General features: G+C 44.0%; 2 protein-coding genes across 4 annotated transcripts in view; one reads left to right on the top strand and one right to left on the bottom strand.

The window, feature by feature from the left end:
- NPNT (nephronectin) overlaps positions 1-16,341 on the top strand; it is a 54,371-nt gene extending 38,030 nt beyond the window's left edge. For 2 of the 3 annotated variants that reach the window (XM_063336874.1, XM_063336873.1), the window contains 4 exons: positions 7,384-7,479; positions 7,864-7,962; positions 11,584-11,840; positions 14,422-16,341. In XM_063336874.1, the coding sequence (XP_063192944.1) occupies positions 7,384-7,479; positions 7,864-7,962; positions 11,584-11,840; positions 14,422-14,517 (548 nt within the window). In that variant the 3' untranslated portion in view covers positions 14,518-16,341. Of the gene's footprint in view, positions 1-7,383; positions 7,480-7,863; positions 7,963-11,583; positions 11,841-12,960; positions 13,156-14,421 lie in introns of those variants that run through there. The other variant, XM_063336875.1, reaches the window with a different exon arrangement.
- Positions 15,520-27,753, bottom strand: part of TBCK (TBC1 domain containing kinase) — a 144,608-nt gene continuing 132,374 nt past the window's right edge. Inside the window, exons 28-34 of the mRNA XM_063336867.1 lie at positions 19,930-20,034; positions 19,569-19,706; positions 18,199-18,243; positions 17,870-18,007; positions 17,050-17,247; positions 16,295-16,386; positions 15,520-15,534 (exon numbers count right to left, since the gene is read on the bottom strand). The gene's annotated coding sequence lies outside the window, so the exon portion shown is untranslated. The remainder of the gene's footprint in view (positions 15,535-16,294; positions 16,387-17,049; positions 17,248-17,869; positions 18,008-18,198; positions 18,244-19,568; positions 19,707-19,929; positions 20,035-27,753) is intronic.

The raw sequence follows: 27,753 nt of genomic DNA, 5'->3' as shown, positions 1-27,753 counted from the left end.
AAGCATTGCTTGTAGAGCAAGGTGTTACCTCACCCCTTCAATCCTGTTACTGTAGGAATTTGCAGGAAAGGGGAGAAGTTACATTTCCTCACGTGGGACATCTAGAAAAGCAGGTAGAAAAGTTAGAGCCACATCCGTTACTACGATGGGATGTGCAGGGCATGACTCAGCCTGTCCTCGCCTGCTGAGTGCTGCATTTCTAAGGACAATGCAGAGATGCTCGTACCTCCCAAATGTCGTCACACCAGGGGTTCAGCAGCGTGGGAGCGTTACTGCCAGGTGCCGAGTTCCTGGGCATTAGCTGGCCTGCAGACCAGGCGCTTGGGCTGCAGCAAATGCGAGGGGAAGTGCATTAGCTCAAACGCCTTTCGTGTTAGCTTACCGCTGGCGTTTGCTGTGTGAGTTCAGCTTCAGGCCCCTGTCGGCGCGCTGCGGGCCGGTGGGGGAGCAGTGCCTGGCTCTGCCGGGACGCAGCTGTGCTGCGTGAGGCACCGCGAGCGCAGGACGGCAGCACTTCCACCAAACGTAAACCAGGGCCACTCGAAAAGCCTTCCTTGCAGCCAAACACAATGTTAACAACCACCACGTTAAGACAATACAGAATTCTAAACTGAAATAACTCGTAGCATTTAGCTAACCTCTGATGTGCTTCTTATCTGCCATGTGGATGTGCCAAACCCTCCCCACCTCCAAAAATGTTTGTGGATTTTTCACTCACCTCTGCATTTCCTCAGGGAAGGGGCTTTTTCAGCTACTTCCTTCAGCTTCGTTAAAACCGTTGCTGTTTTAATCTCGCCTGCATCAGACATCTTTGCAGTGTTCCTGGGTGGTAGATATGATCTAATTCTGTTTGGCTTATACTGAGCCTCTTTAGGTTCTTTTTCCTGCATCATCTGCCTCTCCAGTTGAGGCAGCAAAGAAACCAGTTCTCAAAAAATTAATTTGCACTGGGGGCCCCATATGCCTGCCTGAAAAGAAAAGAGAAAGGAAGCTCTTGCTGCCTTTATTTCTTTCCCACAGGAGAATGCAGGCAGCAATTCAGTCATCTTATATTATTCATTGTCTTGGAAAACAGAGGAGGATATTGATGTTAGATCCACTCAGATCATGAAGTAGGACTTAACTTCAGTATTGTAAAGTCTTCAGAAGACTTATGACGTCTTCTTAGATGGCTGCTTCCTCATGTGTCGCCAAGGGCTGTTGCATCCCCAAGAGTCACAAAAGGTAGTGTTTTACCACATAAGGATGGGCAAAACCCAGCACAGAGAGCACTATAGCCAGCAGCCACCCGCAATTCTGATCTTCCAGCCCTTAGCGTCTGCTGAAGACCTCAATCTTTAAAGTTGTGTTTTTAAATTAGGTTGTCTTGTAATGCACGGGCTTCTTCCTTCCTTCTCCCCCACCCTCTGAAGCCTTAGCCAGACTTTGACAAAGCAGCATGACAGTAAACGCTGCTTTGCTTAGCCATCTGAATAGGTGGTACTTCAGTTAGGCAGTCCCTGGCGAAGGGGTAGGTGGTGTGCTGTGCACTAGCCCAAATCCTGCAAACATACTGGTCTAGGGCTGGTTCACATCAGGAGAAGAAGTGTGCCTGGGCAAGTGTATTTGTTTTCTGCAAGCCTCTCTCAAATTTTAATTTTTCATTATTTAGCCTTTTCCTGAGCTTACCCTTGGTGACTCGTTGCTCTCGTTTGTAGTTACTTGACCTGCCGTCCCACAATCTGAGTAAACTTGTCCTAAGCGTTCAGTTCAGAGCACTCTTCAGTGTGTTGCTCAGGTTGAAATCAGCTGAGGACCAGTGAAATTGGTCTGTTCCATGGTGACAAAGAGCACAAATGATAATAATGCTGATAATGTTCTTTAAATGCCTTTGCAATTTCAAAATACCTTTGAAAGGTATTGGGTTGTTGCGTTTCTTAAGGTGCTTTACCCCTTTTCTAAAAATGCCTGCAGTGACTCTGGGGAGCTGCTTTTTCAGAGAGAAAAAAAAAAAAGAGTATTTTTTAAAATGGAATTCCTACACTTGGCCTTTGAACCACTTAGTCAGATGCAGACAGTGGAATCTGGCACCAAGGATAATCTTCTCCTGATATGGATATGGGGGGAATGGCAATGAGGGAGGAATGCGGTGATGGCTTAATATTTAACTATTTCAGCACTGTAGAAACTACAGTGAGGTACAGAGGAATCTTTTCTGGTTACTCAGATGGATAGTCTCTAACAAATAGAAAGCAGTTCTCAGTAAGACTATGAATTTCTGCTACCATCGGGATCTGGGTGATAAGCATTAAAGGCATAAGCTTAGAGACAAAGCATAGTACTAGATATCAGCAGAGCAAGAACAAAACCCCTTATCTATATTAAAAGATAGTTCAGCAATTTTCCTTCTTAGCCCTTAGTGGAGCTGAAAAGATTGGGATCAGGAGACTTTTCTCATAACGGCTATTAAAAAAATTTAAAGATTGGATTAAAACTTGATTTTTTTTTCTGCCCCCTCCTTTCAATGACTGAAAAGTCCTTAGTGTGGTAAATGCAGTTATATGATCCTTGAAGCTTTGAGAAAAGTGAAATGCTAAAAGCAAAGAGTGCAGGTTTTGTTATTGCCTGATATCATTAGAGTAGCATCGTTTTACAGTAGCATTTCATTCGTCTTCACTGTTCTGGCACCTATTAAAATGTGTTTGTCTTAATTTGTTCCTGTTTGTACTCTGGAGCTAAATCATGAGATCTAGGAGTCTTACAAACCTGACCCTCCGTCAGTCTTACAGCTAGTTTAATCCCCAGATCTGATAGCAAGCTTCTGCAGCCTGCTTATTTTAGCTGTCTTTCCCTGAAACTCAGTCGGCACTCTGTACCCCCTGCTCACAGCCAAGCAGGCAGGTTATTTTTCAGAAAATCTTCTGGAAAGATCCATAATAAGGTGTTTGATTTAGGTCAAAGTTAATGAGCCTTACAACTGCCTGAGAAATGCACGTTTGGACTTCGGAGTGGTCGCACGCGAGCACCATCTCTCCCCTCTTTTGCAAACGGTCCTGTAGAAACAGGTGGGGGAGTCCGTGAAAGCCCTTCCTGAAATAATTCTCACTGCGAAATTTGAGTCTGCAGAGTTTTAGCCAACATATCCCGGACATTGCGGGTAGCCAGAGAAAAGGGTGAAGCGTGCCTCTCTGTTGCCCCTTCTTTTTAGCCCAGCGTATGTCAGAGTCTTCACTGGAGGAAAACAGGATGGACTCTTGTTTACTAAGTCTGACTGACCTCTGGACTACCCCTCCTTTTAGCTATCTTATACTAGTTCTGCGTGAGGTCTCATCACTCACAGGGTTTTTTGGAAGTGGAATTTAACAACTTTCAATCGTAACTATTCAGTCAAAAAAATCTTTGCCCTTTTTTGTTGCTATTGTTGTTCTTAACAAATGGGCAGCTTCATCATGGTGATTGTGTGGAATGGAATTGCATAAGAACGCGGTGTTTGTCGTGAGGCAGAACACTGCATTATTAGTAGTAATAACAATTAGTAATAACATGAAGCTGCACTCCATGTTTTGTTTTGGTTTTGCAACTCCAAAACAGTAATTATTGTGTAATTACAAATAACGTGACGTATGTACACACCGTCTCTTATACTCCTAAACTCAGCAATTAGCAAGTAAATGAAAAAAAAGTCCTACTGTTTTCCTAAAGGATTAAAAAGCTGAAAAGAAATCAGTCTTATGGAGTTATTAAATGTTGCCCCCCGCGTTCATGCATCTATGAAGAACTTGGCTCATGAACTTTGAGAATATGGTATTGTTGATGTATTGGCTCACGCAGGGCTTATAAAATTCTCCAAGAAAAAGAAGCCAAGTTTATCTTTAACAAGCTTTATCAAACCATTGAAGTTAAGTGAAAAGCACACTGATACACTATATAAAGTACACATAAAGGGCTTGGAAAGCTTGCAGAAAATAATTGTGCCAAATACTTTCTCCCACGATCGCCACTCAACATATTAGTCGTCGTAGCAAAAAGAAGTGTACACATGGATCGTATTTACAGTCCTGCATCTCTTGTGGTAACTCTTGTTTCGTATCAAGTGCACATTCCTCTAATTAGATCTGAGCACTGGAGTGACTGGTTTAGGGCTCTGCAACATGTTCTTCTAGAAGTTCATAACAACAGCGTTTGGAAAGGACTTTAGGGAAAAGTTTTGAAGAAATAGTTTTTTGTAGAGCTTTAATTATAGGCAAATAGATTAACTTTAATTTGGAGAATGCCTGTATCTTTCCACAGATGTAACTCCGATTTGCATAAAATAAGCGTGCATTAGAAATGAAACTGAAGTAGTTTGGAAAACAAATTCCTAATATTTCCTGTGGTGTTTTCCATAAACAAGAGCTGGGGGGGACTGGGAAGGGGATCCACAGGGCAAGCACCAAGTTACCTCAATATTGTGACCCCTGAGTATCCTACAAATCTTAAGAGCATGGCAGTGGGTTTCCTCAATGCTCTCTGCCATTCAGAGCCCTGGAACTATCTGTGAGTCTGTGGTCTGAGCCTTTGGTCCCTAAGAAAAAATTAATTTAAGGCACAGGGGAAGAACAGGAAGATACTGAGGTGCAGAGCGTTGAGTTCAACGTTAACCTAGATGAGAAGAGGACATGGGCATCCTGTCGCAGGTGGGTCCGTGAGGGCCTGAGGGTGATGGCACTGCGAGGTTCCTCACAGGCTGGAGTCTTCCTGCGGCGCTTTTCTGTCTGCTCTGGTGGGCTGACATCTTTCCGTCCCTGTGCAGTCTGGATGTGGCAGATGTAAAGAGGCTGCGTGTCCATCCCAGACTAGCAGCTGTAGTACAAACATACACTGCGCTCAGCAGTTTTTGAAGTGAATTGCTGAGTTACTGCCCGTAGCGTAGGAAACGAGCAGTGTTTCTTTTTCCTTAGCACAGTTGGAGAAGAGGAAAGGCAAGGTGATAGTCCCTGGGCATGCAGCATAGATGTGTCTCAGGCGTGGGGACCGATGCATTCCAAGGGGCACAGCAGCCGGCAGTGTGGTTGTAACACAAGGCAAAACTCCGCTGTGAGGGCGTACCTAGGGTGAAATTGCAGTCAGAGCACTGTCCTGCCAGAAATGACAGTAAGTTACTTACAGGATGCTGTTAGTGTAGCAGAATTTTTAAGTAAATACTCCTGCAAAATTTGCTGTCCCGGCCGGCTGGCCATAGTAAGCCCAAGAAATTAAATTATAGGTTTTGAGCATCCCTGAGCAAACCCCCTTCAGCTGAATTTATGTGGTGCCGCCAGCTGCTGTGTGTGCTGCAGTGGCGGTGGTCTGGGCACACACGGACACTTCGCACACATCTGCTCCGTCAGGTATGACTCGTGGCTGGCCATGGACTGTCATGCAGGTAGAGCAGTGCAAGAGCCTGAGTGCTGTTATGTGCCGGAACAGCTTCTACCATCATAAGCTCCTCTGTGCAGGTGTGACGGTAAGTGTACGACGCTTGTCCTGTCTACACGTCAGATGGAGCTCTTAGGAAAGACAGGATAATACTGCAGGGAGGGATTATGGGTGAGTCATGGTTTAGAGCATTCTCGTTTCAATTTTTTGCTGCATGAGGTAAACAGGTGTTTTTTTTTCTTTATATATTTGACATAGTATTTGTGCATAAATGTACTGAAGGGTGATTATTCACCTAGGTGATGTGGGCTGTGCACCTTTGTAAGGTTTCTTTATGTTAAATCTCAAAATTCTAATGGCATAAGCATAAAAACAGATTAAACAAAGCAGCAAAATTATAATTACAAACAATGTATCCTTAAAAATTATCAGTCCTTTACTACCCAAGGAAACCAAAAGTCCTTGAGGCTGTTTGGGCATTAATATCCTAGACTGCAAATAGTCATAATTTAAAAAAAAAGAAAAAAGAAACATAACGATTCCAAAAATGGCTATAATATTAAGGAGTTGATCAGTTTCCTACAGACTTCAAGCATTTTATTTATTTATTTTTATTATACAAAATTTCCATCTGAGATCTGTAGCCTGTAATATTACTTTTAAGATACATTAGCATGTGGTCGACCTTTTATCAGGCTGCTTATTTTGTCCTAATTCCAAAAAGCAGGAACCTACTTCATTCTTCCTTTCCATTTTGTTCAGTCTTCTGGCTTTAGAGGAGCTCTCGCAGCAGAGCTGTTTCTGTGTTGTCCTTGTGCAAAAGAAGTTCCTTCTTACCTTTAATTTGATTTCCTGAAAACAACAGTCTTTTATTTCAGTTTAGAATTGTAAATCATCTCTGTGCTCCTTGTTCTCACTTGCCTAAGAAGCCTATGGAGACATTAAGATACTTATTTTAGTGCTGCAAATGGAAAACATGTCAAGTTTTTAATAGATAAGGCCCTCACAAATAACCATAGGTGTCAGAGGTGTCTATAACATCTAGGGACATGTCTGAAACACGACTACTGTTATTAAATGTGCGCTAGACCCGCCTCTAAAAGAGGAATTTCCAAGAGAGCTCTATCCAGTGCAATCTATTTTAGTTGACAGCTGTCCATCAGGCACGACATGGGCGTGTTATTTCAGGAGACGTATACCGACTGGCACAGCGTCTTCAGAAGTCAGTGGAAGTCCTGGTAGCCACCTGGCTTCGGCAGCCATCGTTCCCACAAAGACCTCTTAAATTTCAGGTTGTCCCGGCTGCTGAACGTCTAATAACCTCTGGGCCCCTTAATCACCGAGAGTGTTCCTTCTCCTTGCAGCTGAGAACAGCAGCTGAAGGACAGAGTGTCGGAAAACAAAAAATAGAAGTACAGTTTGAATTCCAGTAGAGCTCCTCCTCCTCAGCTCTCAGCACGATCCTGATAATTGTGTCGGGAGCTCTAATCCTTTGCAGAGGGATGGAGGTACCTGCAGCTGTGCTTGGAAGTTTAGGTGCATGTGGGGCCTCTTCCGAGTACCCCTGCCTCCTGTTGAGATTCTCCTGTAAACATCTGTGGAAGGTGAGGGGATTGGAAAGTTTGAGCAAGGTCTTTAATGTGGCTTTATTTTATTGAGAAGCCGCTATCTTTAAAAGTGCATTTGGAGGGGAATAGTGTGCTTCAAGGTTAAAGCTTTTTTCTTTCTTTTCTTTTTTTTTTTTTTTTTTCTGGTTAAAAAGGAGCTTTTATGTGAAGAGCCTTTAGCAGATTTGGAATCACCTTGTAGAGTGTGCAGATAAATGTTACAACATAAATCACATAGGCATAAAGTTTATGAATCTTCATGTCAAATATAATTAAATATATTGAATTCTCCAAGAAAAGCACAATGCCCAGAGCTGCTCTGCTGTTTTTTATTAAAGGTAAGGAAGTAGGTCACTAACTACCTTTATCTCATTCATTCCTGAAAAACTTTTTCTCACAGTTCCGCGCCAGCCTGGAGTGAGCAATAATCTCCTTGAAATACTTGAAATTGAAAGAGGGATTACCGCCGATGAATTTGAAGCAAACGATGACCCAGGTAAAGATCACGTTCCCTGTTCAAGGTCTAGGGTATAGGATTTTTTTATATTTCTTGGGGTTTTATACATTTTTACAGGATTCCTACATCTTACGCCTCTTGTTTAAACGATGCTTTGTAAAAAGAAAAAAAAAAACACAAGTGAACCTTTATAGTTTTATTTCCTAACAGATTTAGCACAAAAATAGCATGAGCTGTTATTAACAAGACTAGCATCCTTGTTGTTGGTTTAGTATTTTCTGTATATTCTTTTTCTAGTGCTCCTGCTGCTGCGCTTAATTTTCATATTTACTTGCTAGCGTCAGCCACAAGGGAAATTGCTGTAGTTCCCCAGCCAAAACAATCCAAATCACTTTTTTTGACCTTCTGCTCCGTTCTGCCTAGGGGTGCTGGTGCACAGCTGTAATTTTGATAGTGGACTGTGCGGATGGATCAAGGACAAAGATGACGACTTGCACTGGGAACCAGTGCGAGATGCGTCAGGTAAGATGGCCGCGTACGAGCGCATCCTGTAGCTGAAGAACCAGCCAGGCTTGAGGTTGATGACAGTTCTCGTGTTATGATGAATTTGCACAGCTTTTATTCCCTTTAGTTCCGGGATATACGTGACACCCACACCTCTTCTGGGTATAAAAATCAAAACTGAGGATTCCCAACATGAAAGAGCAATTGAGAATTTCCACTTTCATCATAGCTGGTACCTTTACAATAGGAATGTCTCTGAAGGAGTAGCAAATGTATTCAGTAAGAGATTATCTGTCTTAAAAGAACCAGAAGGAACAAAAATGTGGACTAGAGAACAACTTTTATTTATGGTAAAACAAAGCTTATTTTTCAAACCACCACGCAAACATAATTATTTCTATATTACTAGCAAAACTATAGAAAGTGCTGGAAATAATCTTTGTTCTGCTGCCAAATATAACGTTCTAGTTTAACCTCTCAGCTTGATTTTATTGAATTCTACTCTAAGCTATAGCAGCCTGTATATAGGAAAACTGATAAGTAAGGGGAAGGAAGACAAGTTAGGTGCTGGTATGCTGAGACTTCTGAAAATGGGTATGTTTGGGATGGTAAAAAGTGACCCTGTGATGAATATCAGAGGGGAGTGCTTCACTGGCCACTTGCAGGACAGGAGGAGACTGGCACCAGCGCTGGTGGTCAGCCAAAGCAGCGACCCCTCGCACTCGCACACCTCTGCCGCCGTAGTCCCAGCAGAACCGCACACATCTGCCCTGCTGGAGGTTAGTCCTGTTCTGTCCCCTGTTGGTTTCACTGTGTGGCGCTGAGAGGTCGGCCGTCCTTGCCTGCGTACCCTTCCCCCAGCAGCGCCTGCCCCGCAGTGCCGGGGATTAGACACACGTCTCTGGCTCCCCGTAATGATGGGATTACTTCATACCCAGAAGAGCAGCCTTTGAAGTGCACAAAGGCTGCATTATGTGAGCGGATGGCAGGCTGCGGAAGGAAACGCGCTCTCAGGCGGTAAAATGTTACAGGTTAAGTTGCGGGAGGGCGAGAGCACTGAGAACCATTTTCCTTAGGCACCACCTCGTTGTAGATGTCTGTCCTTACACTGCCACTCATGAGACGGTCATTTGCCACCGCAGCAGGTGACCCGGCACCTTTTTCAGGCTTTTTATCTGGCTAAAGTGGAAGTGCTGCGGGCCCCATCCACAGGATCGCTCTAGTGTTCCATATGCTCCTTCCGACGCTTAGAAAGTCTCACGAATGACTCGGAGAGCAGAGCTCTTCTTCCGGCAGATGAGGAAACAGGTAGCCGTGTCCTGCCTGCAGCCTGGTGTTTTAACAAAGATCACGCAGTATTCAAACATCTTTTCGAAACAATGGATTTAAAAACACTTTATTTCTTAGAAAGTCAGTCACTTAAAGCGTATTCATTATTTGTATTCAAAAATTGTTGTTAATACATATTATGTTCCATAACTATGATTTTTTAACTGACTTTTTTTTCTCCCCCCGCGTTGCTTCCCAGTCAGGGACAATCTCAGCTTTTTGTTCCCCGTGTATGTTCTGCTGCTGTTGACATAACCTGTTAAAACTAGTCCCTTGAAGTCACCCACCCACTCCCTCCTGTCTGGAATACCTTGTTGCAAGGATTTATTTTCACAGCTTGTTCCTGAGTGTTTGCTTTCACCTTTCAAAGTTTGCTATTTATTGGTTTATCAGCATCTGCATTTTGAAAGGTGCCATGGTGAAGCCTTATAAGCTTATCTTGCATGCAGAAAATGCTGATTCGAGGGGACCTTTTCCTGCAGGGGCTTGTCTACAAATACGTTGGCTTTGTGCTTACCTAAATCTGTTTCCTATTGATTGGATTCAGCCACTGTAACTATCTGAAACAGATGCAGTTAATGAGTCAAGTCGGTACTTTTATAGAGATATAATTGTATCTACAACAAACGGGTGCAGTTATTTAAACTCTATTATGCCTGTTTTAGCAGTTAGTGACCTTGATGCAAAAACAATGCATTTAAAAAAAAAAGCAACAACAACAAAACCCAAAGAAGACAAAAAAACCCCACCAAAGCCCCCCCCCAAACCCTGAAAAACCTTTAACGGATCCTTGGACAAATGAATCCCACTTCATGCCCAAATGCAAAACTGGGGCCCCAGAGAGCAGCATAATACTTTGCTTTGTTCAGGCTCGCTGAGACCAAAGCATTTACAAGCCTACGTAGAAGTAGTGAACGGGAGACAAGGTTGGCTTTCCTTGTAAAGTGTGTGACGAGCCCTGGCACATTGTCATTAAGTCTCATGGCTTTTGAGGGAAATCATTGTGGCTTTCAAAAAGAAGCTTTCAAGAAATAAAGCTCTGGTTGAGTAGTAACCAACTATTTTAAACGAAAAATAATTTTCTATTCTATAATTAATCAAAGACTGTGTTTGTCAACAATATTTCTATATTGTTGACAACCCCCAATATTTCTACATCATCAGGTTCAACTAAGAAGCCTAAATGCCACCTTTACCTTAAGTGCATTAAACTTGGATTTTTTAATTAAAAAAATAATTAAAAAATCTGATCTCCTAACAAAAAGATAGGTTCAGAGTAAGATATAATATTTCTTTTTTAATTTTTATTTTTTTAAAAGTGACCCCACCTCCCTTTGGTGATTTCAGATTTTAAGGTTATCATCCACCTTGCAAAAGTTTTAATGAAAAGTACAACGAAAAAAAACTACAGGTGTGGGTTTTCTCCAATATGTGAAGTCTCATTTATTGTAGTTGTGCGTGCCTGTGTGAAAGGGTGCGTGGGATTTATGGAAGTATATGCCTTTTGTTGTTGTTGTTTTTAGCTTTAATGCATGTTGCCATACCTGAGATCCTCTACTTTTCATGTTCTAGATGTTTTTATGAAGGCACCTTTACTTCATACATGATCAGAGATAATAATAAGGTTTTGAATTAAGTATGTATGTTCACTGACAATTTACTGCTGCTAGAGAAGACTTCAGGGGCTGTATGAAGCCAACAGCCATTTGGAAATCATCACTGGTTCTAGCTTTCTGTATCCAATCCATATTAAGAGTTTAAATTACAGTTAAATAAAAAGGCTGTCCATGTTTGCAAGTGGGTACCCTTTGAGACTTAACCTGTTAACACAGTTCCCAAAGAAAAGGAGCCAGAACCGTAGCTCAGTTACATGACAGCTTTTACGCTGGCCTTGTCATTCAGCTAGCCAGTAGCAAAAAGCTGCAGCGCACAAGGCGCTTAAATGGACAGCGTAGCTTCAAGGGCATTGTGGGTTCAAAATCATGTAGTCACCATTTGTTAGAAGTGAAGGAATACATGACATTTCCATTTTTAAAAGAGGTATTATTTGCTTTGTAGAAAAGAAATTAGAGGGGCAAGAGCTAAGCTGGTACTAATGTAAAGAGAAGTGCAGCAGTACAAATCCTACCTGCAGGAGGCAGGTGCGTCAGTTCTGATTCACGTTCCAGCGACTATATGCCTTATTTAAGACTCACTGGACCTTGTGGAGCCCTTTTTTATTTTTTGATTTGTAACAGCTCCTGGGCATTTGGTCCTGCAACATACTAGAATTAAAAAAACCCTAAACCTAACTGCGTTTTTTTTTTGCAGGGGGACAGTATCTTACCATCCCTGACCCCAAAGGCAAAGAAGGAAGAGTAGCGCATCTCATCCTGCCCTTGGGTCACACGCCTCAGGCCGGTGACTTGTGCCTCTCGTTTAGGCATAAGGTGCCCGGCGGGCATTCTGGTGCCCTCCAGGTCTTTGTAAGGAAAAACGTCGCTCACGGACCAGCTGTTTGGGGAAGAAAGGGTGGCCATGGCTGGAGACAGACACACATAACTTTACGAGGACAAGGCATCAAGAGTGTAAGTACCGATGCATGTCTGCCTTTTGGTTTGTGGCGGGTTTTTTTGCGTGAGGAGCTGAAGACACTTAGATGGTGTAGCACTGGACTGTTTGTCTTCTAGGCCAAATTTCAGCCTGTGTTTTACTACTTTGATCCCTGCAAAATGGAATCACGTTAAGGATAGGACAGTCATTGTGCATTTTTTCAAATTAGGTTTATCCACAAAACAATCCCACCTACAGCACTAGACACACAGGAAACAATAAAATAGCCCGTATTGAGCTACCTCCTAACAGCATGTTTTAAGGGAATCACCATGTGATTAAGAAAGAGCAGTCTAATGGACAATGGCATACTGTGCATGGATTTCCAAACAGGCCTGTATCAAGATTCCTCCTGAACAATGCTCTAAATAATACAGTGCCATGGAATAGAAAGAATCAGCCCCTGTGGATTAATAACTGACCAAACCAGGGCAAAGAGATTGAAAATAAGTCATTTTTTTTATAATGCAGGGAGGTTACACGTGCAATCTCACATGGTTTTATGCTCTTCAGCATACCTGCAGCTCATCTGGCCAAGGAGGTAAATGATGACCCGACTATGCCAATGACACAAATGTCAATCGAAAGAAGGAGTCTGAAGTGACACGGAGAAATCTTTTAATACCTGGAAATCTTAGAAACATTGGGTGATAAACTGATAGCAAAAGCTCAGCATTTTTCTTCAATCTCTGCTTAACTTTGAAGGTAGTTTCTATTTCAGATCTGAAGAAGAGGCTTGCGCGCTTCAGGGCCTGTTTTGCTCTGACTTGTACCTCAGGCGGTCTAAAAAATGAGTTTTTTAGCCTACAACGCACACAGAGTATATAATTCTAAAATTAATATTAAGCTGTAATTACCACAGATAATGTTCTGAAAACTTTGCCTCAGCAATAGTAACAAAGACGCCTGACCTTCTGTTAGCTGTAAATGAATGGCAGACTCAAAATATGTAAAGTTATAACAAGTGAACAATATATTTGCCACATTCTTACCCTTTTTCCACTAAGTTTAGCACTTCCGGCAATCCTCAGCTCCGTCTCACCTGACAGAGCAGTTCATTAAATAAGCGTGTATCACTAATACATTGTCTGGCAGAAAAACAGATGAGTTTTAGAGACCCGAAACAAGACCAGCAGTTCCCCTTTGCACCATCCTCTGCCTCTCTCGACCACCTCAGCAGCAGCTGCCAGCGTGGCTTGCCAACTGTACCTGGTTGCCAGCCCACAGACCAGAGCTGCCTCACAGCACCTGATGGAACAGTCACGTTTGGGATCTTTTCCAGCCAGCCCGGGCAGCCCGGGCTGCTGACCTCAACCACTGGGACACTTATTCCAAGGAATAGGGACTGAGAGAAAGCTCTAGGTAAGCAGGGAAGGCCTCTGCCACAGCGAAATCAGGAGGAAATATGGATGCTTTTTTTTCTACCGAATTAAAAGCCAAAACCAACTCAACACTAGTGATTTTAGGGGAAGCTACTGGAAACCCAAGGATAATGTGAATGGAGACCAGAATCCTTCATTACACTTTCTAATGAATTAGCTCTGTGTAAATTATTGCTGAAGTACACCCAAAATCACTCATTTCTAAAAAAATAATTCAGTATGTTCAACATAGAGTTTCTCTGACCTCCTCTGTTCCTACTCCGTATTTAAAAGTGTGCTTTCAGCAAGAATCCAAATTATTTTTAACTACACAGCTGAATTTCTGATCTATGAATCTGTACTAACGCTTTCCAGCTCAGTGATAACAGCAGAACTCTTACAAAGTATTGCTGTAGACTTGAATAATTTTTAAGCCATGGTCAAAACCACTGCCCGTATTAAACGGTTCAGACTTCTGAATCTCCAGCCGTAGCGCAGCTGAGCGACACTGATTTATGGGAAGTGTTGCCTAAACCCAGCTGGCCATTCTGTATATCGTCTCTGATTTATGCCCCACTCCGTATGGTCAGGCTTTATATTTGTTGAATTTCTCCTACTCAGGCTAAATCTGGACTGCTAATGATTTGTGTAAATCCATGCCCAAACTTCCGCCACCATTTTGTGAGGAGCCAGGTCACTATGAGTCTGCAGGAGCCAGAACTCGTTAAGTTAAAGATGGATGTTTCTAATTCCCACAACTAAGGCAGCTGCAAGGTGCTTTAGCAACGGAAAGCTCCTCTATTAGAAAACACTTTTGAGACTACAGAGGATTTCCTGTCTTTGCCATGAGGGACAATGAAAACAGTGTAGAGACGATATGTAGCAAATGCCCAGATTCTCTTATGTGGAAGTTCATCTCACCTCAGCAGATGGGGCAGCTGGATCAACTCTGTCCTGAACTGCTGGTTCTTCACAAAGATCCTGCCAAAGTGACGGGAGAGGATCAGAAATAGAAAAGCCAGCCATAATTCTGAGCAGAATAAATAGGCTTTTGTGAGTCAGTTGCAATTGCCTGAGCTTTCTTGTGCTTTTGCTTTCTTACTGTTGAGACCTTCCTCAACTAAAGCTTCCTTCATTTTACACTTCACACTTTACACGTTTTTTGCACTCAAATTTCTTCTATTTCTCTTCCCAGGTTATTTTCAAAGGGGAGAAAGGGACAGGAAGAACTGGGGACATTGGACTAGATGATGTGATCTTGAGGAGGGGACGCTGCTCTGAAGAGCATTAGCAAAGACAATGGACCAGCACAGTCATCTCCTCTAGGCCTTCTTGTGCTGTTCCTACCAAGCTTTGAAGCAGAACCGCACAAAAAAGAAGAAAATGGTCTGCTAAGTGCAATCTCACTGAAACGTCATTTAAAACCATGGAGAGACCATCCCAGGATTCAGGAACACCAACCCCATACGCTGGCTGTTTCTATTAATCCTTACCCCTACATCATATTCTGTATGTCATAACTTTGTCCCCTGTTAAGCTGGTGAGTGCTCGCACAACCAGCACTTGTGAAAAAGGGAGAATTAATTACAAATGGCGGCAAAAGAAAGCTCCAGCTTAGAAAGGTTTAGTAGTAACAGACAGTCAAGAGTAGCTAGTGCTACTCTTTCATTGATTAGATTCGATAGACAGTGGGATTGATCTAGCTTCCGAGTCACCTCAGATTAGCGTAAGGCCGGACCTGGCCTTTGGCTTACTGCCATCGACCTTTGAAGAAGGGTTTGCTTCATATTAAATAGCATTTATTTTGGCGTTGCATCTGTAGTAACAAAAAGCAGTTATATCGAGTAGGCGCTGCATCCTGTAATATTGCTACTGCTGTGTTTTGTGTATATGTGTATGGTTATTAACATATTTATGGTTTTAATATTTACAGACTCTAGTTGCAAGGTAATTGGCAGCCGCGCTTTCTTATTGTACAAGACGGCATATTCTTTGATCCCGCTGGTCGTGCTGATAGATACGTTACCAAAGTCAGTTAATGGTGCTCACTGAAAAATGCTGGTGCAGTTTTTCATGTTGTAATATGCTGAAGGCAAAAGACCAAACCCTTACCTGATATAAACTGGCATCCCATAATGCTGGACACGTTTGCGTGTAGCTCAGGAGCCAGCCCTAAAGGGCCCTCAATCCTGCAAGAAACTCCTGGTTCAGCTGAAGACGGAGCAGCCTGGAGAAGACAACTGGCATCTTGTAAGACTGAGCCCGTTGACGCTACCGGGAACGTTCCCTTGCCGCAGGTGGGACAAGCCTACGCGGAAGCAAACAGGGCAGTCGCCGTAACGCTGTATGAACAACTCCGACTGTGAAATGCCTTGAGCGACCTTTGTCAAACGTCCATATTCCATCCAACTCTTCTGTATATAATAAACATTTTATTCTTTAGAACTAGAACAACTATTAGCTCTACCTGGAACTAAATATTTATCAGAACTTTGGACTAATTTCTTAGTTATGTATCATGCAGGTGCAGTTTCCCAGGGAATTCTTCTGTTTGGTTTGTGGTTTTTTAAATAAGGAACGTTATCATCATCATCGCTGCGAACAATTCTAGATTTGACAAAGTAATTGTAACGTTTAAGAAAATGACAAGAGGTTGATAAAATGTTGTTAGTTAAATACGATCTAGAATAAATGTCAGCTTCATACCATGTTACAAAACCATCATTGAAAAAAAAAAAAACAATTCATGTTAAGTCTTGCACAAAGTCCACAGAGACAAAATTGCGAGACCATTAGAGGTCACATTCCAATCTCCTGTTTTTGACAAACTACTGTTTTGAAAATATTTTTGAGTTTGTCCCCTAGGGGAAAGCACAGTACATATGGCAGAAGGAAGTTTGACCAAACAGATAGTCTCCTGCAAAACTGTACCAACAAACATTTTGAAAAGGAAAAAACAATGCATTTGTAAACATTTTTAAACTATTTTGCTTCAAATACGATCTTGGGTTTTTTCCTCTAACATTACTTTGTAATATGTCAGAAATATTTGTGAATAATTGAAATACCTTGTTGTTATTTTAAAGTAATCAGTAAAGGAGGCTGTTACTTGCTACGAATTGGAAGTCTTGTTTTCATTGCTGGATCGGAAGTCTGGTTTCTGTTGCAGTGAAATGAACCAAAAGATGACGATTCAACCAAAGTGAAGTAGCTCTTCTTACCAGATTTACAAATAAAACGACATTTCACTATAATATGACACGAGCATCATATGTATTATTCAAAAGGAAGAATGACAATATTAAACCTAGCTTTTTTTAAGAACAGCGTCACAGGTAATTTAAGAGCTTCTACAATATAAAATGTCCATTTTACAAGCAGAAGCAGCAGCTCCCGTAGTCCACACACTACGGAACCTGCACAAACTGTTACATTCTTTGGCATCTAACAAGAGTAACACATTTTGGTCTGGTTCATCTACAGTGGATGAAGATGGTCTTTACACATATAATTACAACTTCTTGGGATTCAGGCTCCCTGGTTAAAGTAGAAATCTGTCTCCTGTCTAGGCAAGACAAAAGAGGTTTTTTGCTCCTTTACAAATGGTCTTTAGAACCCAGAATTTGAATGACTTCAGAAGGTAAACTGAAACAAGTGCTCAGGTGAGAGGAGGAGGGTTTGGGGGTCTCTGTATTTCACGAACACATTTCATCCTTACAATCAATCAAACAAGTAACTACCAAAGTCTCAGCTAAGAGTGGACACTGAGGTAGTCTTTGAGAGGCTGGCTCTGGAGGAGCTGCTCTGGCTGTCAGTCGCTCACCTCTGCAGCTGGGTTGTGCCCTCACGCTGTGTGTGCGTCACCTTCTCCCGGAGGTTCTGAAGAGCCAAGGCGAGGTCGGTCAGTGGTTCTGTCCTCACCATCCTTCTCCAGCTCTCACTGCGCCCGCTCTTTCAGGCGGCTCCCAACAGCCACAGGCCTCAGCCAGGAGGGAGCAGATAGTGCCATTTTCGTATGAGCCTCAAGAAAGAGATAAGAATAGGGTCTGAGGTCTGCCTAGGAAGGCGGTTCTAACTGCCCTTCCTGCTTAGGCTTTAATAAATAACTGTCCCAAAACAAATTCCTGCTTAAATACGTAGGCAAGCAGAAGAACTTGCATTAAATTAACACAAAAACATTTATCAAATGTACATTATAACCTCTTGACAGATGATAATTTAATGTTTTTAAAAGACATTAAACTTTTTTCCCAAAAAAAGATTGAAAATAAAGATTCTTCATCAGTTACATGTACCATGACCAGTGGTAGCGTGCGTTTGCTGACATCAAAGTTAAGTACGATGGAAGGGACCGATACAAGATTTTGTTTCCAGCTTCCATTCTAGCCGGTCGCCTCACCTCACCAGAGCCATGGCATTATGTCAGTATGTGAGTGCTTTCAATAAACCCCATCCATTCTGGAGAAAAGCTTCCCCAGGTTTTAATATAGTGGGAGATTATAATAACCACCCTAGTAAGAGTTAAATTAGTCATAAACAGACAGCCCTCAGCAGAATAATGCTTGTGACAGCAGCCCTCATCATCCTACTCTGTCCTCCTGGAGAAAAGACGCAGCAGTAGCACCTGCCTCCAATCCAAGTACCAGGTCTCTGTATCCAGGCTCTGTATCCAGGTTGTTCCCCCCTGCGGACGAGGCACGGTAACCATCGCAAAGGCTGCGAAAATCACAGACTGGGGATCTGCGTATGCACTCTCAGAGTCACCCTGAAACCTCTTCACTCTGCATTTAAAGATACACAACAAGAGAAACTATAGCTGTTTGTCTTTAAAATTTTAACTGTGAATGTTAGAAAGACAGAGTCATTAATTGTCAACTGAGGCCCAGTTAAACCCTATGCAATTTTTACTTACGTAGATCTATATCACAATCACCAAATTATCAAAGTTTTCCCGGTAGTTAAAACACTTTACCTGCCATCTTATCCTCACGTCCTGTAGTCACACAAGGTTTTATGACTTCAGATTTTTCCATGCCAAAAAGAAAAATTGAGATGAACAATGCATTAGTATAAACTTGCAACTTTAGAAAGAAAGAAGAGACATTTTAGTGGTAAGTTCCAAGTAAGTAGTGGTTTGAAAGAACACAGAAACCTCATCAAGCTTTGAAAATTAATGCATTCCAAGAACACACCTACTGCATCAAACTGACCTGGCGATACGGGAGGAAATGCGTTTGGAATGTCCATAATGCTTTATGTGGTTGAGAGGAAGATGCCAATGGACTGAAGACCTTGAGGGACCACAAAGACAACTTCAACACTACAGACTGACGCACCTACAGGGTTCAGACACCAGCTCTGTGCAGGTTTTCAGCATTCTAAATCCAAAATGAATCAAATCACATTCTAGCTGCTCTGCTCTTACCAATTCTCCTCATGCACTTTTATGACCTCTTCCAAGGTCATAAAGCCCTGTTCCTTTGCTTTGAAAAAAATTTTCCTCTAGACAGTGCTCTTGCTGGTTGCTTTGGGCTGAGAGAGCCTATTTGTTGAAAAACAAATGATTGATTTTTTTATGTCTCTTTTTAAACTTGACAAACAGCCTGGGTAACGTTCCTGAGATGAGGATAGTTGTTGATCCAATTACTGGATGGGAGTGCTCACTGGACTCTTCATGTTAGGTGGCCGTTTTTCACCTAAGAAATTTCTAATTTAACTCTAGAGAGCCAGGTGGGATATCATGCTCACACGTGCTTGATACATGTCAAAAGTATAGATCTATCCCTCATTTTCTTAATAAAATGTCAAACAAGAAAGCAAAATGGACCTGAATGTTGTGGACAAAGAAACAATTCCCTGCTCTACAGATCAGGCACTCCATCATTATTTTTCCTCAGGTTGTTTTCCCAATAGCTGTTAAGAATCAACCAATTCTTTCTTTTAGTAATATTTAACCTCATTCATGGGTTACATGGGCAGATTTTTGCTGCTTTTCTGTTTTCCTGTACTCCAGCTATCAAAGGACTCCCCAAGACCGAGGAACAAGGCTCCACTGCCATCAAACCACTCCTACAGGTATCACAGACACCACATCCCTAGAGCAAAAGGGGCATCTTTACAGCATCTCTGTACTCTGTGCCAGGCAACATTACGTATCATCGCATACACTGTGTGCGTGTGTGTGCCCACACGGGTATCGTGCCCAATAGGCTGAGGCCAGAGTTTGAGCAAGGAAGCCAAGTATTTATCTAGCACACAGAATAAGAACGCTCCTCTCTCTGTGATACAGCCAAATCCTACAGCACTTTTCCAGTAATTTTTGTTAACTTTATGACTTTTTACCTTCTTTCAGGCCAGGAATAGTTCTCTTTCACACTCTTCTTCCAGGTCTTTCCTCGTCGCGTGTTTCAACAGCCCATGTTCTCATTTCAGACTCTCATCTAGAATCCTTTTGATATTCATTTTGAGTTTGGCAAATGCCTGGAAAGACAAGGTACAGTATACTCAGAGAATGATTTTACTGCATTGGCATGCAACAGCAGTGCTAAAGTCTGGGGTTGCCACTTACACGGGATTTCAGGGAGACACCATCATTGCTCTGATACCACTGGTGCCTCAGCAGAAGGGGGGACCATGTCACCTCTTCCCTTGCCTTTTGCCCCTGCCCCTGCTTTAGGTCAAAAACTCAAAGAAAGGGACTCACCAGGTTTCTTCCCCTGTCAGGATGGTCCAAGACAGAATTCTTCTATGTATGAAGCAGGACTGCTGCAGCACACATACGCTCTGGTTCAGTACCGTTGTCTTCTTACTGTGAACAACAACAACAAATAAAAGCCTTTCAAAGAAAATTGGCTTTGAAACAGGAAAAGGACTGGATGTGTATCTTAGTGAGCGTCCATCTTTCTCGTCTGCAAGGAAGCTGGTAATGTTAAGCTTCCACAGGCAACGCAAAACCTCTTGGGCCTGGTGGCATAGTCACGTAATATTCCACTTTGTTTAAGAGAGATTGTTCGTTCAAAATGGCTCAGTTTGTAATTATGTCAACTTCACAGAAATTAGGTCTCCATGAACTCCAGAGAGGCCACCGCTTTATCAGTGAAACATTCCTGGGACCGTCCTCTAGCCCTGAGGTTAGATAGCACATAATACCTGTATCCGAACTATTGAATCTGTATCCATGCATCCATACTATTAAATCCCTGTCTCCCCAAGGGGGTGTCGATGTGCACTCTGCCTGTGGACAGCTGGCCCCAGGGTAAGCTGTGCCAGCCGTGCCAGCAGCTGTTTGCATCAGAGCTGGCTGCTGGGAGAGCTGGAGCCCGCGGGGCTCAGTGTCGCTGCCCGTCCCGACTGCCCAGAACGGCACCCACGGAAACAGCCCCGTATCTTGCAAATCCCGATTTAAGCCATGAAGGGTGTGCCCTGTGCGCTGTAAGCAGGAGAAGAGCGTGCTTTCTGAGGACGCAGCAGTGTGACGTGAATAGTAAAACACATCCTTTCCTTCAGAAATGCCCCGCCAACCCCCTGACGCAAAACCACAGGCAGTTTGCCTCTCAGTTTGTGCAACTGGCCTGCTCTTAGCATGGCTGCTTTGCAAAAAGTACTTTGCAAATGTATGTATACAAGAGAGCCAGCAAACAAGAAACCTGACATAAAAGGCCAGAGCTAGGGCAGGTGGCATCAAAGCAAGTGGAGTGGGCAGAGGGGAGGGGAAGAGGCTTCTGTCCCACCCCCCGCACTACCTCTTTCTACACAGACACCACAGGTGCTGAGATGCAGCTGTGAGACAGTCTCCCAAAAATCCCTATGACTGAAATCTCAAGGATGCTTGAGATTTCAGCATCTCCACTCCCCCACACACACACACACCAAGGTCCGGTCCCTAGCAAGGGTCGTGACTGGTGTCTTCAAACGTGATCATACCTTCTTGTACCCCGGGAAAAAACACCGACCATGGCTACAAGCCTCAGGTGCAGCAAGCTACTGAAATCAACGGGGGGACAGAGAGCTGTGCTTCTTGGCTGTACCGCTAAGGTGCTCTCGGGCCCACGCAGCAGTCTGACATGGAAGGAGAAGGAAGAGTTGCCCTCAGTCCCCTTCCTGCTGCGGCGCTCGAACAGGGCCTTGTCGGTCTTCCACCTTACGGCACATTCCCCATCCAGAGAAGCAGCACAACGGGAAACCCCACAGACACTCCCATGGGAAAAGCTGCACAGCCCACTCCTACCACGCATTTTCCTCAGATCCTGCATCTCAGGGTGTCATACAGCTGCTCCACAGAGGTTCTGCCAAAAAAGGAACCACTGCCAATTTAAAGTATGTTTTTACATGATTTTATTCCCAGACGAGCACAATAATACACGTGTAACACAAGTGCCCAGAGAAAAAGGATAATCAGCCAAAAGGATGCCCTGATATGTGATCAGTAGCAGACCAAAAGAAACATCCAAATTTTAAATTAAGAAAAAAAAAAAAAGCTGGCTGACTTAAAAGAACAAGTCTCTTGCCTATTATTTTGCTCCAGCAAATGTTCTAACTTACTCAATGGATCTTAATACCAATATTTTGGGATGCCAAGTGCAAGTAAACTTTCTCCCCCTTTTCCAGACCTTTCCCTCTAGATATAAATCCTGAGTGGCACAGTGACAGGCACTCCTGCATCCCTGGGTTCAGGTCTAGCACAAGAGCAAGAGCTCCTCACCTGGGAGCCCAGGCGATGTGTGCCACCTCAGCTGGTGATGACAACACAAGCGTTCTCAGCAAAGACCATCTTAACATCCAACCCAAGGAAAATAACTGGAAGACTGTCTAAGGCAAGAAGTTTGATTAGTAGGATTCAGGAGTGTCCAAGAGAGACACTTTGTCTTCCATCCCTCTGAAGTTCTGAGTTAGCCTCAGGAAACGTTGTCATCTTACCTCAGTTTCTTGGACCAGCTGGAAGACAGGAGATATTGTGATCCTATGGGGCTCTTCAACGTTTCCAAGCCCAGATGGGACATTTAGTGTTCTCTCCTAAATATCAAATATGCATGATTCTTGCTCATAGTCTAGGGGATCCCTTTAGTCGTTGTGCCTTGGAGTGTATAAATAGGGCTGGAAGACACTGAAACTGCTCACAAACATTAAACCCCACAACTCTATAGTGTACGTCAATTTACACAGAAACCAGACACTTTTATTGCTTAATTAGAGGTGCACTAAACTATGAGCAATTCAGTCACCCTCCTGTCATATACCATGGGTTCTATCCTGCTCATAAAAAGAAACTTTAATTGGCTGAACTCCATTACCAAAGGCTGACTGCTAAACCCAAGTGATGTGTAATTACCCACAAGGTACACCAGGCAGTTTTGTGGGGCGTTAGGAGACCTCGGCATTCTGGCAGCTGGGCTGGGCATTCGCAAGCAGCCCTGGCACACTCACCCGCTCGCTGGCAAACACTGTGAGCTGCTCTGCCAGCTTTTATTGGAGCGGTTTGTTTGCCAAATAGAGACATGTGACCGGGGCTTGAAAAAAATATTTCATTAATATGAAAAATAGGCAGAGAAAGTACGCAGTACATCAAGGGATACCTTCATCACCATATGGCCTTTGATTGGCTTATAATGGCGGTTAGAGAGCTAGACAAAAATTGTAGGGGTTCAAATACGGCTTGGCCACAGAGCTCCAGTCCACAGGCCTCTCACTGAGGCTCTTTGTGACACTGTTCCTCATCGTCTATTCAGCCATCCCCTCCCAGGACACCACTTACTCCACAGAGCGTGTTTGGCATCGCAGCAAACACGCAAACGATGACTAACCCTCCAAGGCTGGCTGGGACCAGGTGGTCCCTAACACGTGCAACTCTCTTCATTTTTCTTTCAAGTTTTGTCAGAGGTATGAGCTGTGCTGCTAAAGACATTGGGCAAATTCAAACTTTCATGCTCCCTGATGAAGGTAAGGAGGAGATTTTCCTTCCCTGACATGCAAGTCTGCTTCCTTCCTAATGAGGGACCCTCAACAGAGGAGACCCGTTCAGTACCACCCTCTGGGCCAGCTGCTCTGACTGAAGTCCCCTGCGTACTGCAACTCGGTCCTAGCGTGCAGGTAGCAAACTGCACAAAACCCCCAAATAGAATCATAGACTCATAGAATGGTTTAGGTTGGAAGGGACCTCAAAGATCATCCAGTTCTAACCCCCTGCCATGGGCAGGGACACCTCCCACTAGACCAGGTTGCTCAAAGCCCCATCCAGCCTGGCCTTGAACACTTCCAGGGATGGGGCATCCACAACTTCTCTGGGCAACCTGTTCCACCGCCTCACCACCCTCATAGTGAAAAATTTCTTCCTGATACCTAATCTACATCTACTCTCTTCCAGTTTGAAGACATTACCCCTTGTCCTATCACTACATGCCCTTGTAAAAATAGGGCAATATCCTGAGCATGTGGCAAACAGACCTGAACTGTGAGCCTTCAAGAGGCAACTACAGGGGAAACCACAGGAGGCACAAATGGAGAATGTAAGCAATCCTGCAACTGCACTCACCAGTACGGAACTGCAAAACAACTGGACTCCATTTCTGGCCCTGAAATGCACCAACACACACTTTGGTGAGTTTTCCAAAGGCTGGCCTGCCTGGGACAGCCCAGGAACACAGCATCTCCAAACCACGCAAGGCTGCCAACAGCGACTGCGAGGTAACCTTGCAGCACACAAAATAATATGTGAGGCGGATTTTCAAACCTGCTATTAAAAACATCCTTGGAGTGATGGCTGCATCCTGACACTCAACATGGACAACCCATGCTTCACGTCCCAGTGACGGGGCAATAACTCCCTTAGGGGATGTGTATGGACTGCATGAACGAGCTCTACCCTTTGATGACCGCACTTTTGGGAAGACAAATGTCTTGCACCTGTAAGGGAACTGTACAGAGCTGCAGCAGAACAGGCACAGGCTGCTCCAGCGCTCTCAGGCTTCACCCACCGGCCTTTCAGCTGAGAGGTGAGGCTGCCCGGGAGCTCCCCAAACGTGTTCAAGGGACCAGTAGGTATTTTCTCTCTGCATCTCTCCACACCCCTATTTATACTGATGTAAGTAAGGTGAGTAAACTCACCCACGCTGCAGATAAGAAAAGTGGGCAGAAGCTTATATTGTGCACCCAGAGGTAGATAAATGCCATTTACTTGAGCTTGATCGCAAACGCTACTGCTGCACACTGTCCTCTTGATACACAGAGACAGGTCAACTAGCCTAACCTGCAATTGCAGAGTGTTAAAAGCAGCAGCACAATTAAAAGCGTCCATTATCCAACATTACTGAACGGGGGAAGCTTACAAACAAGTTTAATTCATCTGTAACTTCCAGAGGCCTGGACCTCCAACTCGGCCCTCTTGCCACCGCCATAGTCAGGCGAGGCACGCTGAAGACACTCTGGACCCAGGTGCCATTGGCTTCTGTGGCACAAGACCAGGCCCTTTGCTAATTCCATACAAAACACCTTGCTCCTGATTAAAATGAATCCTCTCAGCTGCTCAGAGACGCGCATCTGACTTTCTCTCCCGAAGGAATTGCTGAACAGGGCATCTAGACGGCTGCTGTACAGAAAGCCGAGAAAACCAAAAACACGTTACAAAGGAACTTGGGCAACCATGAGGCAAGCAAGTAGATCAGACACTGATGAAATCACCATGGTCCCCAAGCCATTCATATGTCATTTATCTCAGTTGCTAGTTAATTTTTAACAGGCATTTCCCCTGTCCCTTGCCAAGCAGTTGGCAAACTCACTGCAGAAGAGCCACGTGAAACAAGCATCCAAGCAGCATTTCAAAGCGGATGTGGTAAATGGAGTTCTTACTCCAAGTAAGAACTGTTGTTTAAAATCCTATTTCTCCTGTACCTGAAAATGAACAAACTCTTTTGCCTACAACAAAGAACTGAAATGCAACATCCCTCCCTTCTCCGCCATACTCTGCGCTGCAGCTTTTTTTCTTCCTACCTAGGTACCACATGTCCTTCCTATCTCCCATGCGGAGTGCTCTACAAGGCTCCAAAGTAGATTCTTTAATTAAACAAAAGCTACCAACGTTCCAGGTTTTTACAAAGTGCATTTGCACCAACACTAAGCCAGGGCAGCACGAGGGCAAGACAAAGGCAGAGCTCTTGCAGCCTCGCATTTCAGCACATTACAGTTGTGCTGCAGAGCTTCCAGTCTAGCCCACAGTGACACCAATCTGTCAAAAGCTCTTCAACACACCTACCAGCAATTTTATAGGCACTATACTCGAAATACTGGTAACTCTTACCTGCAAAGTGCAAACCCTGAAGCCACCTCCTCTGGTTCCAGTCACTACAACCTCTGGGCTGGTGGAGAGGTTGTGTTGCCCCCGGTTAGTCCCAGCTGAGGGCTCTAATCCCTGGGCAGGGGGCATAGGCAATGCTTGCCACCAGCTGTTTTGTCCTTGCAGCTAACCATGCTCCTGCACCTGGAGACCCAGTGCTGAGCCAACACCACTCCAGATGGGCCCTAGACTTGCCATTTTCCCCCAGTGGGAGCGGGGATAAACCAGCGTGGGCACAGACTGCGTTAACACAGCTACGCTGCCCCGTGCACACACGCTGGCTCGCCTGGGTGCCTCTGCACAGCATGATGGCAGGCAGCCATGGGGGCATCACAACACCCCCACACCTTGCTGGAGGAGTTTCTAACTCCTGGCAGGACCCGATCCTGCTGCCTCTGCCCCTGGCTCCAGTTAGGGCTTGGGCACACTCACCGCAGCACACTGTGTGGGGTACAACTCCCCGTCCTCTGCACGGAGGGAGTACAGCTCTCCATTCTCTGCACAGGTCGCTTCCTCTCCTCCCCTGCCTTTTCTTCCTCTTTCTCCTCCTCCTCACACAGCTCTCAAAGTTTCCCAACTGCACTTTTTCTCTTACCCTTCAGTTTGGTCCGGGACCCCAACTTTTTTCTCTCCATCTTCCAGCTCTGTATTGCTGCTGTGGTCTCCAGCTTTTGATGGAAAACAGACTATCAAAGCCTTTACCCTCAGCTGCATACTTTTAAGTTTAGGCCCCCATCTACCAGGAAGATTCACATTAGGTATAAAGCACTGCACCTGGTAGTGTTTGCCAGATCCTACCCAAACAATAATAAAGTTTCTTTGCCTCAGGACCTGATGAACCCAAAGACTGTTTTCTCTGGCAGGAGAAGCCGATTTACTCCTCAAGATAAACACTAAGCAAACAGGAATTTTTTTCCTTTAGGAACTAAGAAGCCAAAACTTTTTCCTGCAGCCATAGTCACACCCCTTGTGCCTGCAACGCTGAGCTATTTTTAAAAAATTAATTCCTGTGGTATTTTCCTAATAGCCATAAAGCAGCAGGGCATTCTGTCAGACACGCATTGCTATTATTACTCTGTCTATGTCTCATGACTATGACCTTCCAAATCCAGAAAGATTAGCCAGCTGTCAAACAAACAAAAAAAAAATTCTTCTCTTTGTAACCTTTCCTCTATCGATTGTTTTCCCTGGGCAGCAGCTCAGGCCTGGCAGGGAACTACATTTTAGTTCCTGCTCTAAGACTCCATCACATCTTGGAAATGTCCAAGTCTTGAGTGTTGCAACTTGGACCTTCTGCTGACTAAAAATAGAAACAAAAAACTTGTTCCTCTTGCCAATGTTTCAACAAGCGAAAACAGTGAACGCAAACCCAAGTGAAGTACTGTTGCCCATTCATGTCATAACGACACTTTCTATACCTGAAAAAACAACATTAGTAACTTCAAACAACCAAGGGGCACCAACATCAGCCATTCCAACAATCACACTGTTCCCTTCTTCATCTCAGGAGATGACAGGTAAATTGAGTTTGTGACTTTGCTAGTAATTCTAATAAAAGCACAAAGTCCATAGCAAATTATGATACAGACCCATATCAGCTTGGGGACCTCTTGTTAAAATAGCATTCACAAACACAGAGCTGTTCTCTCTCCTCTGTACTTGTTCCTTGGTTTAAAATACAGAACACTTTTTCTAAGACTAAGATAAACGAAGATTAAAATCAGGGCAAATATCTCCTTCCCCTGATTTCATTGTCTGAACCCTCATTAAACTCAGTAAGCAAGGTCAGACCCCATCTATTTTCTATTCATACACACAATTTATTTCTGCGTGCCCCCAGTCTGTGGGCGGGCGAGAGCACTCCCAAGCAATCAACCTTTCACTCCCAGCTCCTGACCCCATTGCTTTTCTCCCGTCCTCTTACATTTTCCAGCCTTCTGGCCACCTCCTAATGGTGAAATAAGCTTTTTACTGTCTGAGCCAAGAGAAGAGGCAGTGGCAACATGCCCTTATGAAGAAGAAATTGCCTCTTGCCATGTTTTCTACCTGGCAGAGCAAGTCTGCAGCCGTCTGTCCTCCTCTGCTGCTGCCCTCAGCCAGGCTTTAAGGCCACAAGACATGGCAAAGCTCCGGAGCAGCTCCTCGTGGCTCCAGTTTCCATCTTGTCACACTCCCCCTGCTCCTGCAAATGCACCCTGAGCC

The sequence above is a fragment of the Chroicocephalus ridibundus genome, chromosome 5 (genome assembly GCF_963924245.1).
Source record: "Chroicocephalus ridibundus chromosome 5, bChrRid1.1, whole genome shotgun sequence".
NCBI classification, from domain to species: Eukaryota; Metazoa; Chordata; class Aves; order Charadriiformes; family Laridae; genus Chroicocephalus; species Chroicocephalus ridibundus.
This window is presented reverse-complemented; position numbering and strand designations above follow the sequence as displayed.